The following is a 14542-nucleotide window of genomic DNA, read 5'->3' on the forward strand; positions in this document are numbered from 1 at the left end:
CTCTCAAGTAGTGTCCGTAACTATTGAGCCCTTGCTGGGGCAGCTCAAGTGACATTCTAGTGGCTGGACTCCCTCCCACGGATTTCCCAACGTTGAGTGATCATCTCTGTGGTAGAGAAAGGCTGCACAAGTCTTCAACCACATAGGCCTGGGCGATTCAAACGGCTTGCTGGAGATAGGATTACTAGGAGGGATAAAAGCTCAAAACACCTTTATCCCTGCTTTATCCCAAAACACTGAATAGTCCTGTCCCTGAAAGAAACCGTGCAGAGACTGGGGAAGCGGCCTGCCTTTGAAATGGGCCCATTCCTAAAAGGCTTCAAACTCAGGAGGTTTTCTACTAGTTTTACTAAAGTTTACAGTTACGAAGATTAAAAAAACCAACACAAACTAAATAAATAAATGAAGAAAAAGAAAAAGTGCGGGAAAATACATTTATTTATTTTTTATTCATAGAGAGCGTGCGCATGCGCCAGTTTTGTATAGTGGTTAAGATATCAGGCTAGAAACTGAGAGACCGTGAGTTCCAGTCCTGCCTTAAGCTCAAAGTAGGCCAGTCCCTTTCTCTCAGCCCTAGGAAGGAGGCAATGGCAAGCCACTGCTGAAAAGACCTTGCCAAGAAAACTGCAGGGACTTGTCCAGGCAGTCTCCGAGAGTTGGACACAATTGTATGGATTTTTTTTTAAAAAAAACTCTCTCTCTCTCTCTCTCTCTCTCACACACACACACAGAGTTTGTATTAGTTTTTTTTTAATCTTTATTTAAAATCAGGAAGTTTTCAAGTTCCACTGAAACGCCATCAAGGCAAAACTTAAGCAAAAACAGCTACCACCAAAAAACAGGTGGAATAAGGGAGATTTCAAAGGTCTTTGCTGTGAGCAAGAGGAAAAAGCCCTAGCCCAAATGGTGTGGAAAACTAAAGAGGGCATTATCTACCATCAGTAACCTGGAATAAGGGCCTGTCAAAGCAAAGGGAAAGAAAAAGTGGGGGGGGGAGGGAAACTGTTGTATAGAAAGCTCACAAACACAACAGCACTTTAAAACTCAGGGACTGAAGCCTTCTGCTTCAAGAAAACGGATGTTATTTTAAAAAGTTTCAACTGGCTGCATACCTTCATGAGCTCCTCCAGTCTGCTCCGCTTTTTAGAAGCAAAGAGGCTTGGATGCAGATAATTTTCTCCATCGTCGTCGTCATCTTCGTCGTCAGTGTTCGTTGCACCTGTCAAGTAAAGAATGGAATGATGCGGCTTTATTTAGTTACGGTATTCTGGGAGGGCCAGGCTTCTGGAGCGCCCCACTGCTTGCTGGCTGAAGCCTTCCCCTTACCTGAAGGGCAGGACAGAGGCTTCCACACGTGCCGACTTACATTAAAAAGCAGCTATTATTTATAATGTAATTTTCAGAATACTGGTGGAAGCTGCAAAGGATGCTGCCTTGAAGGGCAGCTAGACTTCTTGCACAAGATCACCCCTGTACTGCGTCCAGTTTGCACTGGAACGCTGGGAATTCTGTCTTCCTAAAATTTCCTCTCTAACTGCATGTCAGAGTTATTTTAGTAACGCAAAGAACATCTTCAGCAACATTTTCTGCCCGGAACATTAAGCCCAATGTTTTCTCAAAGCTACTGTTGTGTTTTTAGGAGACCCATGTCAAGGGGGCAAAGCCACGTAAATGCAAGTACAGGCAGTCCTCACTTAATGACCATTCATTTAGTGATGGTTCAGACTAACGATGGTGCTAAAAAAATGACTTACAACTGCTGCTCACGCTTACAACTGTCGCAGCGTCCTCACAGTCACCATTTGGGCCCTTGGCAACCAGTTCACATTTATGACCATTGCAGCATCATGTGGTCATGCGATTGCCATTTTTCACCTGCCTGGCTGGCTTCTGGCAAGCAAAATCAATGGGGAACCGTGTGATCCGCTTAATGACCACTGCAAAAAGGGTCGTAAAATTGGGTCTGAATCGCTTAATGACCACTTCGCTTAGCAACCAAAATTCCAGTCTCAATTGTGGTCATTAAGCGAGGACCTGTATAAAATTTCAGCTCTTTTTAAAATGGATTTAAGAAGGAATTTTGCTAAACGCTGCTGAAAGTTGGGTTAAGCCCCAGGAGGCCATCATTCCAAAGCATTTAAACTTCTAATCATCTCCCAGCAAGCTCTACAGCCTTTGGAAACTACTTAAAAACATCTGCAGCAGATATTAGGGAACAGCTCTCTCAACTGTCAGAGGTTGAAGTGATTTAGACAGGAACACACATGCTAACAGCTGCTTCCTGCCTGATGCCGTTCTTCAAAAAATGATCACTTACTTTTTTCCTCCTCTTTTTTCTTTTCCGAAGATGTAGCATAGCGCCCTTCCTTCATAGCTTTCTGAATAAATTTGTAGTAAGGATTGAGGTAGTGATCAAATCGCAGGAAATCAAACTGAGAGTTTCGAGCTTGTTTTGCTTTCAGCATAATCTCAAACTGAGCTCCTTGCTTGCAAACAAAATTGGCAGTCCGTTCTATGATGGCGTGCATTTTGGCTGTTGGGGGCTACGGCAAAAAGGGGGAAAAATTATGTTCATCTTTTACAGATACAGTTCTTCTTTCAATTTAGCCCTCCCCTTCCCCTTGCTCCCACCGTGGCAAATTATCTTAAAATTGGAAGCAAAATGCCTGCTCTTTGAGAGCTTTACCACGCAAAGAAAATAGGCAGTGCATCTTTATATTCCCTAACTGCGATTACACAGGGCAATGCAGAGCTTCTAAAACAAATTGGTAAGACAAATGCAGGGTTTAATTTAGACCTTATGATGCCAAAATCAAATACAGCTCTACTGTGGATTAGCAGAAAGCCATAAAATCTTCCATCTGCCTGGAATTGCAACAATAAAAGTGGGAAACCATAACGCGTAGCTTGTGAACCGTGCTCATCCAATGAGTTGCAAGCCATGGAGAAAAACTTTGAAGAAGCTCCTGGATCTCATGATTGCAAATCAAGATGGAAAATGTGGCCATTAGAACTGCAAAAAGCTCTGAAGTAAAGAAGCCCCATTTTCTCACCCCTTTCAGTTTTCTAAGTTCACCGCAAGTCACCCACATTACAGTTTTATTCTTCTTCAACATAGGTGCAGCTACAACCTGGGATATGGATTGGCAACCTGCAGTCCCAAACCCCTTTGTTAGGGCTCTTGAAACCCCCCCCCACTTCCCATCATTGCTGAAATGCAATGTTGGGGCAGAAAATACACCCAAAAAGGCAGTGTGACTCTTTCATGCTAAGCATTTATCAACAAGAACTCTGTCTAAATGAAATACTGTTTCTTTCGGTCAACAATAAATACTGTTTTTCATTTTTTTCCCCAGTCAAATCAGTGAGAAATACATCATTTAAGGCTTTTAGAGAAACACTCTGTGTGCTGTTTCTGTTTGGTAGTCCACACTGTCAGTTCTGTTCCCCTTAACTGCACAGAACATTCTAGGAAAAGCACTATTTATTAAACAGATTTCTACCCCGTATTTTCTCGAAGAGATCCAAGCAACGTAACGTGCTTTCTCCAGTTTTTCTCTCTGTCCATCCTGTAAGGAAGGTTTGGTCAAGAGAAAGTGACTTGCCCAAGTCACCTGACACGCTTCCACAACTGAACACAGACTGAACCTGTCCTAGTCCACCACCTTATCTGCCGCATCACACTGGCCATTTTAAGCAGACACACTGTTACTAAAATTAGATGGCAAAATGAACCTGCTGCATGCTGTCACTTACCCAGTGGGATGTGGATTCTGCAACAGCTTCACAGATTTCTTACGCAAAGCACCAAATCGTGCAGTTAATTCCAAAGGCAACAAGGGAGCGATATTTAAGGAAAGGAACACGGAGCCACGCATACGGGGTAGATCAAGTCTACGCCTCCTTTTTCAAATATCTGAAGCCTACCAAAGATAGACCCTTCCTTTTGTGACAAGATTAAGGGGCAAATAATTCTGATGCTACTAGAACACTGTCCTAAGTAATCTTGTGTGGATAGCCATGACTTGCTAATAAAGGGATAACAAATGCCTCTAATCATAAACAGAGGTGCAGTAATGCTAAGAAAATGAATTCTGCACACCAGGGGGAGTGGGAGGGGAAAAAAAAAAACTAAAAACAGAGAAGGGCTACAGTAGCTCTCTACAGGATTTCCTTTCACTGGATATCTGCAAGAATTCTAGAGACCTAAGGAGTCCTTCCATGCCCTTCCTGTGGAACGTAACCCGCTTTCAGAATTTAAAGATATTGAGTTGCCTTCCCCGTATCAAAGGGTTTTGATTAATGTTTGTGCAGGGCCTGAAATTGCAAAATGCAAGTCGCAAGAGGAGGACTGGTACCTGCATTTGATATGGTTTAATCCTAAAAAGGGCTCAGGCCTCCGAACACATCTCTTCTTTCATTCTAAATTACTTTGCAGATGGTGGACTGGGAAGGTGCTAGAACAACGTCTGAAATGCAGCATTATTTTGCTGCCTGTCTGAATCAGGAGAAACTAGTTGATCCAGTTAATAAAATATGCATTACAACAGAATGATTCAACTTGGAGAAGCCAAACTGGGAAAACAAATCCAGGGTGGTAAATCTTACGGAGAACTGTCAGACAGCTTCCCCAAAAGATTATGGGTTCTGCTCATCGGAGTATTATTATAGTGACGGCCTGCAGTAGGCCAAACATCATTTTACAGCGCATCAGCGGTATCCAACACAGTGCTGAATGTTCAACAGCTCAGTCTGGGAATCTCTGCTCAGAAGTGGTTTACTCCTGGTTTACTCCCAGGTAAACTATGAACAGGACTATAGTGTAAATCTGCCCCTCTCAATTAATGCAATTCCAAGCAACATGAACTGTGATACCGTTTCCAGGAAGCTTTCAGAATTGATTTTCCAAACTGGTGACGACCAAGATTTACTACTTGCATTACTCACAATTACAGAACAAAAGATGCCGTAGATATTACACGGTGTTGATATATATTAAAAACACACTCACCAGTTCCACATCAGAAGGTACATTCAATCCCAAAGGGGCAATAAACGGTTCTTCGTTTTCTTCAATGCTTTCTGCCTTGGTAGCAGCAACTATAAATTAGAAGATGACACACCATCACTCAAAACGGCTCTTGTAAACCAAATATAAACAAAGCATAATGTAAGTTTTACTAGTGCTTTCTGGCAGTCTGTTTTTCCACCTGCATACTTCCATGCTATATTTCAGTGCCAATTTTGTTTCATCACCTCTGTTGATTTGGTTAGTCTGCCTCTGCTGAGAAACAGCTCAAAACATGTCTTGCTAACCTGAATGTGTAACTACTGTCTAGGAGATCAAGACACATTGCAGACTTGAGTCTTAATCCATCACAGCAAAGTCTATGCTTGTTGCAGATGTTCAATACAAGTTGCACCTGAGTGACATACCCATGAACACAGCTTACACAATCAGAGCCAATTAAGAGATGTGCCCTTGAAGCATACATGCCGGTCAAGAGCTATTAGAAGGATCGAGGTAGCATGGAGAAACTCCCATCAATCTTGATTGCAACAATCAGACTGCGGGCTTTTCCTTTCTCGCTGTCAAGAAGGTCAATCCTTTATGCAAATATCTATATAACCACCTTCTGGTTTTTAAGGTAATTGGTACTTCCTAGATTAATTCACATTGGTAACTGTGGGGCTTACTGGGACAACAATTAATATCTGTTCCCTGGTACCAGTGAAACTAGTCTTAGGAATCGGTAGCTAAAACTCAGCCTCTTCACTTAGAACGGGCAACACTTTTCAGCTTGTCTTTTTTTTAAGGTTGGCAGCATTCTCTTTTCCATCCAGAAATTATCCCAAATTCTGGAAAAATGGCTGACATCACACTGCCTAAATTTGGCCATTTTGTACAGAATTCTGATGGGGGATGTTAGGGCACTACCTAAACCTTGTTTTACATGTTATGTGGATACAGTAACTCTATAAATGAACCGATTCATTGAGTTCTGTTAAAGGTATACTATATCCAAGACTGGCTTGCTTTGTGAGGTGGGCGGCCACATGAATCTGAAAAATAAATAAATAATAAATATCCACTTGATATAGTGCATTGCTAAATGAGCTCTCTTAATCTTCAATTCAAGTATTTTCCTGCATTTGATTTTTAAACAGCAGCAGCAGCATGCAGCAATTGGGAATAAAGGAAATATGCAAAGCCCTATCCGAACTTCTAACTTCTACCTCTTCTAAGTTTCTCCAGAGTTGGCTGATACAACATCAAAAGGACAGAGGGAAAATTGAGATGGATATCAAGGGGAGATGCTCTCAAGGATCTGTCCTCATCGAATACCCGACAGAGCACCATACAACCCTCTGATCTATCACAGAATCAGTGCACTTGTAAATTCCGTTTTGCAAATTCCCACAGTGGTTAATTATTAATGGCATGCCCACTGAATCAGGGATAGCAATCTTATAATTGTAATTCAATTACAGAGAAGGGAAGACAAGACTGAGATTCAAAACAAGCAGTTCGTGCATGCACGCATCTCTGAACATGCACAGAGGGTATGTGTCAGATTCACTTCTCCCATACAAAGCGAGTCCTGACGGCTCTCAACAACTGCCACGTCCAGCTCATGCTAATGCCTACGGCGCATAAAACCAGTGGGCTCAAACTGTGATTAAGACAGCCGCACAGAGAGGAGAATACCACACAGTACTGTCTTTCTCTTAGCCCAAACCTGCAGGGACGACAAACCATGTAGCAGGCAAAGGGATTTAACAACTGTCTATTTTTTCCCATTTATTTTTAAACATTTCCTGCAATGCTGGTTTTCTACTTCCACGGTCACTGGAAAGAAAACATGTTTTGGGAGACACTCATAGACAGCTAAGCTCCCTGCAGGGGACTTGCTTTAATGATCTGCCCTAAGAGCGTCGCTTCTCTTCAGCGGCACGGAAAACTCGTATGACTTGACGCAACAGTTAAGCCCGTTACAAATCTTAAAAGCATTTTCAGTTTCTCAACGAGCAATGGGCAGAGGAGAACATCACACGTTAACTATGTAAGGAAATAGCCACCACTTTACCCATTCTCCCTATTCTCAAGCTGAATTTGGGCCACTTGAACTGCCCGAGGAAATGGATCGTCATTAAACTTTAATTTACCGACAATCCAGCAAGAAGCGTAACATGAAACTCTTCATCAAACACGACAGTCTCCTGATGTTCCTTGTACTGTGACTATGCATAGGTAACTGGTGGCGCCATTTTTATTATTATTTTTTTTAACCAAGTTGTGCCTGTTACATTGCGTAGGAAAGCAATGAGCAACACCAGCTATTTGGTAGCAGAAATTAATTGAAAATACTTCTGCATGATGAAACCTTCTACTATCTATCAGGCAACCTGCATGACTCAATTAAGAAAGGTGGGAAAGCATGCCCAAGTATTTCGAACAAGGAGTAGGAATATTTCAGAGAATCTTAAAAACGTTTGCTTAAAAAGAACTGAAGGGAATTAGGGAGTTTTTGTTGGAATTATCAGGGGTCAACTCAGCATTGTCTCACGAGCATAATAAGAGGGTTTGTCTGGGTGTCTCTACTGTGCTTGGGGGAAGTCACATGGGTCACCTGATTTCCTCTTCCTCCTCCTCCTCGAGTCTGGGAGATTTCACAGTCTCCATCTTTACCTCATGGGCAGACTTGCAGGCAGGAGGACTGCATAATGCAGGCCTTATCCTCTAACATCTTGCTTGCACACAGACTTTCTATTCCACATAAAAAGTGCCTACAAAGAATCAGTGATGAAGTATCTTTCTACCATAAACCTACCTCTATCCAGATCTGCTGAATAAAGCAAGCTACCTCTACTTTTCTTCATCTAACTGCTGTGGGAAGACTTAATTTATTTCTGAACGTAATCAAGCTTGATGTGCAAGTTCTCTTTTTCGGTCCATGCTTCTGCTCTGCAAGGTTGCTGTTAGCTGCTCGGAGTTCTTTTATCAACATTTAAAAACTCCGCCAGTTTTTACTTCCGTCGTTTTAAAAAAGATCAAGCCAGCTTGATTTTATTTACTCCCGTATCCGCTGCAGGTTACTTAACACAAAGAAACTCTTTCAGCCTCTAAAAAGGACAACATCCATCTCAAACGTGCAGAAGTAAACATTCAGAACCATTTGTGACAGTACATCTGTTGGTGACAACGTACCTGTCACAAGAACAATTTTAGTTTGGCTGGCTCTGAACAAACACACTTCCCAGCAATTACTTGAGGGATGCTGAGGCAGAGAATGCACAATGAGGCACTGCAATCATGTCTGGCTGCATAAGGGTACTTGGGTGTGTGGTGGTGCAGGTACGTGCAATATACACCATACTGCTTAGCGGACAAAGAGTACCTCGTCCGGCATTAATTTGCCTAATGCGGTTTTTAAGCTGCCCAGGTTGGTAGTTATCTAAAGGACCATCAGGAAAAAAAAAAACTTTAAACAAAACTCACCACAGTTATGTGTTTTAGGCCAATCACCCTAAACCAAATACACTGTACTTAATTAACCCTGTGAGTTGCTTTGATCCTTTCAGTTGAAGCCTTCACAAAATCCACTGAACTAGAGGAATCCCAAGGAGATCAGGGGCCACAATTCAGACCAGGAGTCTTGAGGGGAACCCGGTTGTTAATAGAGCCAAGCCTATTTTAGGGCAAACATTATGCTTTCAGTGTTTTCCTGTAACAAAATGGTAGTCAACTATGGAACCGATCAGGGGACAGGAAAAAAAAACACTAGGATCACAATACAAGGCACTGCAGGTGTCTTATGCTGCTTCATCCCTTTAGGACTCTAAAAACAAGATCACAGAAAGCCATGCAAGAGATAATTGTTTTATGTACACCTATCGGTGCACATAAACTCAATGCCGTACTCAATGCCTTCCATCAATGAAACTAGAAGATCATAGGCCACCCAAGACGATTTTTTCCCAGAGGTATAAAGAATTTTTTTTTTCTCAGTTCACAGAATTCCCTTACCTTTTGCCTTTGAAGGCTGTTCCTCTTCTTCAGTGGGTTCTGAAGGATCATAATAATCGCTACTGTAGGTAAATCCCACTGCATTATAGGACCCATCTTCAGCCAAAGCTTCGCTCAGCCTCTTATATTCTTCCTCTTGAATAAAAATGCAAAGTGCAATTAAAATAAAAAAGGGGGTGGGGGAATTTTTAAGTACAGCTAAATTTCTTTTAAAAAGAACAAGACATAATTAATCCTAGCATTCAAGCACAAACATTACAGCAAGTTCACCACACAGGTCATGTGCTGACATTGACATTTCTGCCAATAACAAAAAGGGCAGAAGAGATGTGGGTTTTTGTTTTTTTTTGATGATCTTGCGTTTTATTTCTCCTGCTGAGATAAGCATTAAAGTCATTCTACCCAAACCAAAGAAGAAGACATGAACTTTTCGATGATACAATACTGTTAAAGAAGGACAGTTAAAAGTGTCTCAATTCTCAGCCTGCCCCCAAAACTTGGGCAATTCTGGGTGGCTCTACATATAAACTATCCTGGGGTCCTCAGACACGCAAAGACGCTTGTTTTTCGAATCCACTGGGTACTGTCAAAATAATATCAGAAAGAGTGAGTATATAACGAGTGGGAACGTTTTTTTTTTTTTTTTTTAAGTTATACAGACTTTTCAAAAAACAGTTTTCAATTAAATGTGTGCTATCTCAGGAAATTGTCCTTAAATAATACCTTGCCTTGCCTCTTCCTCAAGCAAGTCCGTACGCAAGGCTAAATACCTCTCTTCATCACAGAGGGCTTCTATTCTGCCCTCCTCTTCTGACAATTGGTAATCTCTGTTCCAAGTCGAATATTCGGCATCGTACTCAGAAAGGTCATGCAGGTGGCCACGCCCATCATACCTGCAACAGGAAAAACATGATCAGCGAAGGAACTTCGGGCTTTGCTTTCTGCCACTATACAAATACTTACCACAAGTATTGGAAAAGAACAATCTACTGAATTAAATGAAGGACACATTAATCTGACTAAACACTTCTCACCCACTTCCTTTAACAAACACAGAAGCCAAACCTCGGTTCCCCCTTAGGGACTGCTGATTACAGTTAAAGGCAGAATATCTAAACGGCTAAAGAGGAACCAGTTGCTTCACCTCCTTACCGTTTATGGTTCAACTGTTCAACACCCTTGCCGACATACATACACATCTATAATAGAGAGATTTCTTTTCTGCAAAGGCAAATTACTTACATTTACACAAACCCAAATACATAAATACCTATCCGTAAGAACCAAACGGTCGCAATTTCCTCGCTTCTTTCTGCTAGTCTTGAACTCTCAGGAGAAATCTTCACCAAAGAAACTTGCATCCATTGGAGGTAAAAGCATGGCTAGGCTCGGCCCCTAGCTATGTGGCTGAGGAAAGAAGTGCTGGGTTATGTGATAGAGAGACACACATACATAGGAACAGTAACACAGGTGCAATTTAAGGAGGTTCTCTGCAGAAAATGCTTGCAAAGCCACTGAACTTTGGACCCGTAATTTATTTTGGATGTGCAATTAATCTGGTCACTTTTTGTAATTGTAATTGTGTAAGCAGCTTAATTATTGTACGGGCTAATAATTTCCACATAATCTGTGCCAGGCTGGTAATTAAAAGAGGATTAGGCGAAGGCTTAAAACTATTTTCTTTGTGACCAGGAAAAATGAGTAGACAGGAGCACACGGTACATCCCACCGTTCTGAGAGGAATACTGAATATGAAGTTTGGTTAAAAGGCTCATTAGATGAGAACCAATGTAAATAGAAGACTGTTATTAAAAAAAAACAGCCTGTGAATAAAAAAGCATCTTTCTCTAAGATGTAACCATCCCAGTGCCATTATTACTTCCTCAAAAGCAAACAATTCAGGGGAGAGCAAGGTCAAAAACAAAACAAAAAACGGAAAGTTGATTATCAATAAATAATTTAGAGCCAGTTCTCTATAGTGACCAAGTCTATCAAACCTCCTTAATTTACAAATGTAAATTAATAAAAGATCATGAGCATATGTACAGCTTGCTCCTACCATTTTCACAGTTAATTAAGTTCAGCTAACTGCCTTATAATCCTTCCCCACAAGAAATTGTGGAAGAACACTGGCTGATATATACTGTTTTGTCTCGTGCGCATGGAGCTGAATTACCAAATCCATTTTTAATTTACCTTTCAATTTGATTCCAGAAAGTAACAAAACATGGCCATATACCCTAAAACAAGACATCTGCCACGTGTCACCAAGAGTAGGTTTTGGTTTTGAACGCTGAAAGAAAATTCATTTTAAGGTTTCACCAAAAATCATCATTAATGAGTTTGGTTTGGGAACTGGAACCTTGCAGACTTACAAAGCTTGTGTAAAGCAGAAATGGAAGGAGCAGGCTCTTACAATATGCCACATGCCCCTTTTCAAACCAAAGCCTTCAGACTCTCCTTGCACTACACTGTGGGAACTGTGCTAAAAACAATGCCATTTCAGTCCCATGGGCTATCAGGACTTCCACTAAAATGCCAATAGCTAAGCCCTGAGATCTTCCAGAACAACGAAATCACACCCAACCAACAATCACTTGTCAGTTTTGGCTTTAAATAGTAAGAGTTGCCGAGCATAACAACATTACAGAAGCCATTACCTAAATGCTGTGCCGTTTTGTGGTAATAAAACGAGGTTCCACGAAGCTACAAAATTCTGTTAAACTAAACCGTTGGAACAACTATCTAACCAGTCAATGAAAATCAAGAATTTTGCCAGAAGCTGTAGAAGTACAGGGTTCACCAACACATGCAACAACCTCCATCGTACTAAAAGCAGCACCAGTGCACTAAGTAAATTAGAACATTAGGAATTCGGAAAGAGAGGTTCTAGTTGCCAAACATGAAGCTCCCTGGGCGGCTTTAAAGCTTCACCTTCCTGTCCGTGGCTTTCATGGCTGTCGCAAAGATTGCTACTATGCTACTCTGAAGACAAAAATGAAATGAACAAAACAGAGTCATTAGCGAATCGGGGTGGGATAGGGAAAGAATGAGAATGCGGGATTCAGTTGTACAAGCCATTAACCTTGGACTGCATCCTTACGTCTTACTGGAAACTCTGGCAGGAAAAAAATGGCACAGCCAAAAAGTCATAATGCGTAACAGATCCCAGGATTAACTCTACCACCCAGAGAACATGTTCTTTCCCAGATAAACATTCAGAGACACAACTAGTCTTCCTTCCATTCCTACAGAAGTCATCAAAGAGTTTGGTTTGAAAAGAGAGTATTCCAACCCGTTTGTATAGGACCCGCTCCTCCAAGGCGGAGGGGATATAAACACACAGCAATCCTCTGCCAGGGAGGAAGAGAACATGGGGAGGTGAGGAGGTAGAAACTAGGAGGTTTCTAGATTTCCAAAGCTGGCTTTGTCGCATACAAAAGGAAACTCTACGGATGTTGTGGTTTTTTTTTAAAAAAATGTGCTGTGGCTTCGTGAGTAGCTCAATATGCAGAATTCAAGGGAAGCTATTCTCTCTTTTATATAGCTAATCTAGGAGCCGTATCACAACCAACTGCAGAAGAGTGGCCACGCTGGTCTATTCCATCAAAGACCAATCCAGCATCACCTTAAAGACGGGCAGATTTCATGGTCTAAAACCACTCTGTTAAATATGTGAAGGATTTGCTTTAGTGGGCAAACTGAATATTAAAAGCGCACATTTTAAAAATAAGTTTGTTCCTTCGAAAGCTGCTTTACAAAACCAAATAAAACACACGTGCACACACAAAACAGAAGCCTCTGGGGGAGCCTTCCCTACCCAGGCGTCGACTGCCACAACGCTACCAATCCTAGGTAAGCTGAAGGTAGTGAAACAGGATACACTCCGACACATTTGATTTCAGAAAGGTACTCAGAAGTTACATTTGCAGATTTTTAAAAAAAAAAAACCTGCTGAAAGGTAAGTTAGCACTTCACACCCTCCAATAAGGATTTTTAAAGGTCACGCGATGTCATATTTATGTACTGGCATTACAACCAAATGGCGGCAAATGGATTCCCTATTGACCAAGAACTTGGCAGTACAGACTTTCCAACTGCTGAAGTAATCATCTGCTATATAATCAGATTCTTGTTTACTCAAAAACAGAGCACGATGTCCAATAAGAAATTGCTAGAGAAGCAGAACCACCTAGTACTTAAAACAAGTATTATTTCACCGATAATCTTGGGAACTCCCTCTGCCTTCTCAACAAACTAACGCGGTTGTCTCCAGTTGGGCGGAAACAACCGGCTTCAAAACACCCTGTTGGAGTGGTGGGTTTCTGCCAGCCATCTCCAACCCGGTGTCCTCTCTGTAGGCGCTGGACTAACGGGACAGATGTTGTCCAGCACGTACAGAGATCACCAGCGAGGCGGAAGCGGACGACGGGAATTTGCATCCAGTATTGCGGATGCTGAGTAGGTTACCTAGAGGTTATGGGATTTATAACTCTGCACAACTAGATGGAATTGTAGTCCAGCATATCGCAAAGCAGCAAAGGATGCTGGGCAGGGACGGGAATTGTAGTCCAGCATATCCGAAAGCAGCCAGGGATGCTGGGCAGGGATGGGAGTTGTAGTCCAGCATATCCGAAAGCAGCCAGGGATGCTGGGCAGGGATGGGAGTTGTAGTCCAGCATATCCGAAAGCAGCCAGGGATGCCGGGCAGGGGGGGGGGTTGTAGTCCAGCCCAGGGAGGCGGCGGCAGGGATAGGAAGGCTGGCTTAACGCCCCCTTTCGCCGGCCGCCTGTCGTCGCCTCGGCCCCGCTCTCCCGCGTCCTGCTTGGCAGAGGATCGCCGACAGCGCCCCCCCCGCCCCCGCCCCGAGAACCCCCATGGCAATCACGAGGCTGAGGATCATCAGAATAACCACAACGAGCGCAGCGATAGTCGGGCGGGGGTTGCTTTGCACCGACCTATCGATCATGATGGAGGCGTCGCCCATCCAGGGGATGAGGTGGCGGCCTTGCTCCTGCTGCAGCGCCTTCTCGTCGTCGCGGAACAGCTTGCAGGCGTAGCCGAAGACCAGCAGCTCCACGCGGCCGCCGCCGACCCCGCCACCGCTCCCACCTTCGCCGCCGCCGCCGCCGCCGCCGCCGCTTGGGCCCCCAGGCGAGGCCGCCGCCGGGAGCGCTCCCACGGCGCCCACCGACAGGATCGTCCGCGGCGGAGGCGCCGCCGCGGCCTCCGCCGCGCTCGGCCGCCCGGCGTACATGGCGCGAAGAAGTCGCCGCTCGCGAAGAGGAGGAGGAGGAGGAGGAGGGGAAGGAGGCGCCCCGGCGTCCGCCTCACCGCGACCCCTCGCCCGGCAGACGCCGCTCCGGCCTCCTCGACGCCGCCATCCCCGCAACAAAATGGCGGCCCCCACTTCCGGCCCAGGAGGGGAACGCCCGGAAGTTCTTCGCGGCCCGCGGCCGCCGAAAGGCAGCTCGGCCGATTCGTCACGAGCTGAGTTCTTTTTCAAAAAAGAC

At 43.5% G+C, this 14542-nt stretch overlaps 1 protein-coding gene and 1 long non-coding RNA gene across 6 annotated transcripts in view; one reads left to right on the top strand and one right to left on the bottom strand.

Annotated features, from left to right (window-relative positions):
• The window catches only part of SFSWAP (splicing factor SWAP), a 78024-nt gene extending 63618 nt beyond the window's left edge, over nucleotides 1-14406 (bottom strand). Inside the window, exons 1-6 of one of the 5 annotated variants that reach the window (XM_063315781.1) lie at nucleotides 13988-14402; nucleotides 9752-9921; nucleotides 9029-9163; nucleotides 5012-5100; nucleotides 2318-2543; nucleotides 1113-1219 (exon numbers count right to left, since the gene is read on the bottom strand). In XM_063315781.1, coding sequence (XP_063171851.1) covers nucleotides 1113-1219; nucleotides 2318-2543; nucleotides 5012-5100; nucleotides 9029-9163; nucleotides 9752-9921; nucleotides 13988-14286 — 1026 coding nt within the window. In that variant the 5' untranslated portion in view covers nucleotides 14287-14402. Of the gene's footprint in view, nucleotides 1-1112; nucleotides 1220-2317; nucleotides 2544-5011; nucleotides 5101-9028; nucleotides 9164-9751; nucleotides 9922-10298; nucleotides 11772-13987 lie in introns of those variants that run through there. The other 4 variants (XM_063315778.1, XM_063315777.1, XM_063315780.1 and 1 more) reach the window with 4 other exon arrangements.
• LOC134505800 (uncharacterized) overlaps nucleotides 1-14542 on the top strand; it is a 219818-nt gene that overhangs the window by 83160 nt on the left and 122116 nt on the right. The gene's annotated exons all lie outside the window — the stretch shown is intronic.

Source organism: Candoia aspera, chromosome 15 (genome assembly GCF_035149785.1).
Source record: "Candoia aspera isolate rCanAsp1 chromosome 15, rCanAsp1.hap2, whole genome shotgun sequence".
In the NCBI taxonomy this organism is placed as follows: domain Eukaryota; kingdom Metazoa; phylum Chordata; class Lepidosauria; order Squamata; family Boidae; genus Candoia; species Candoia aspera.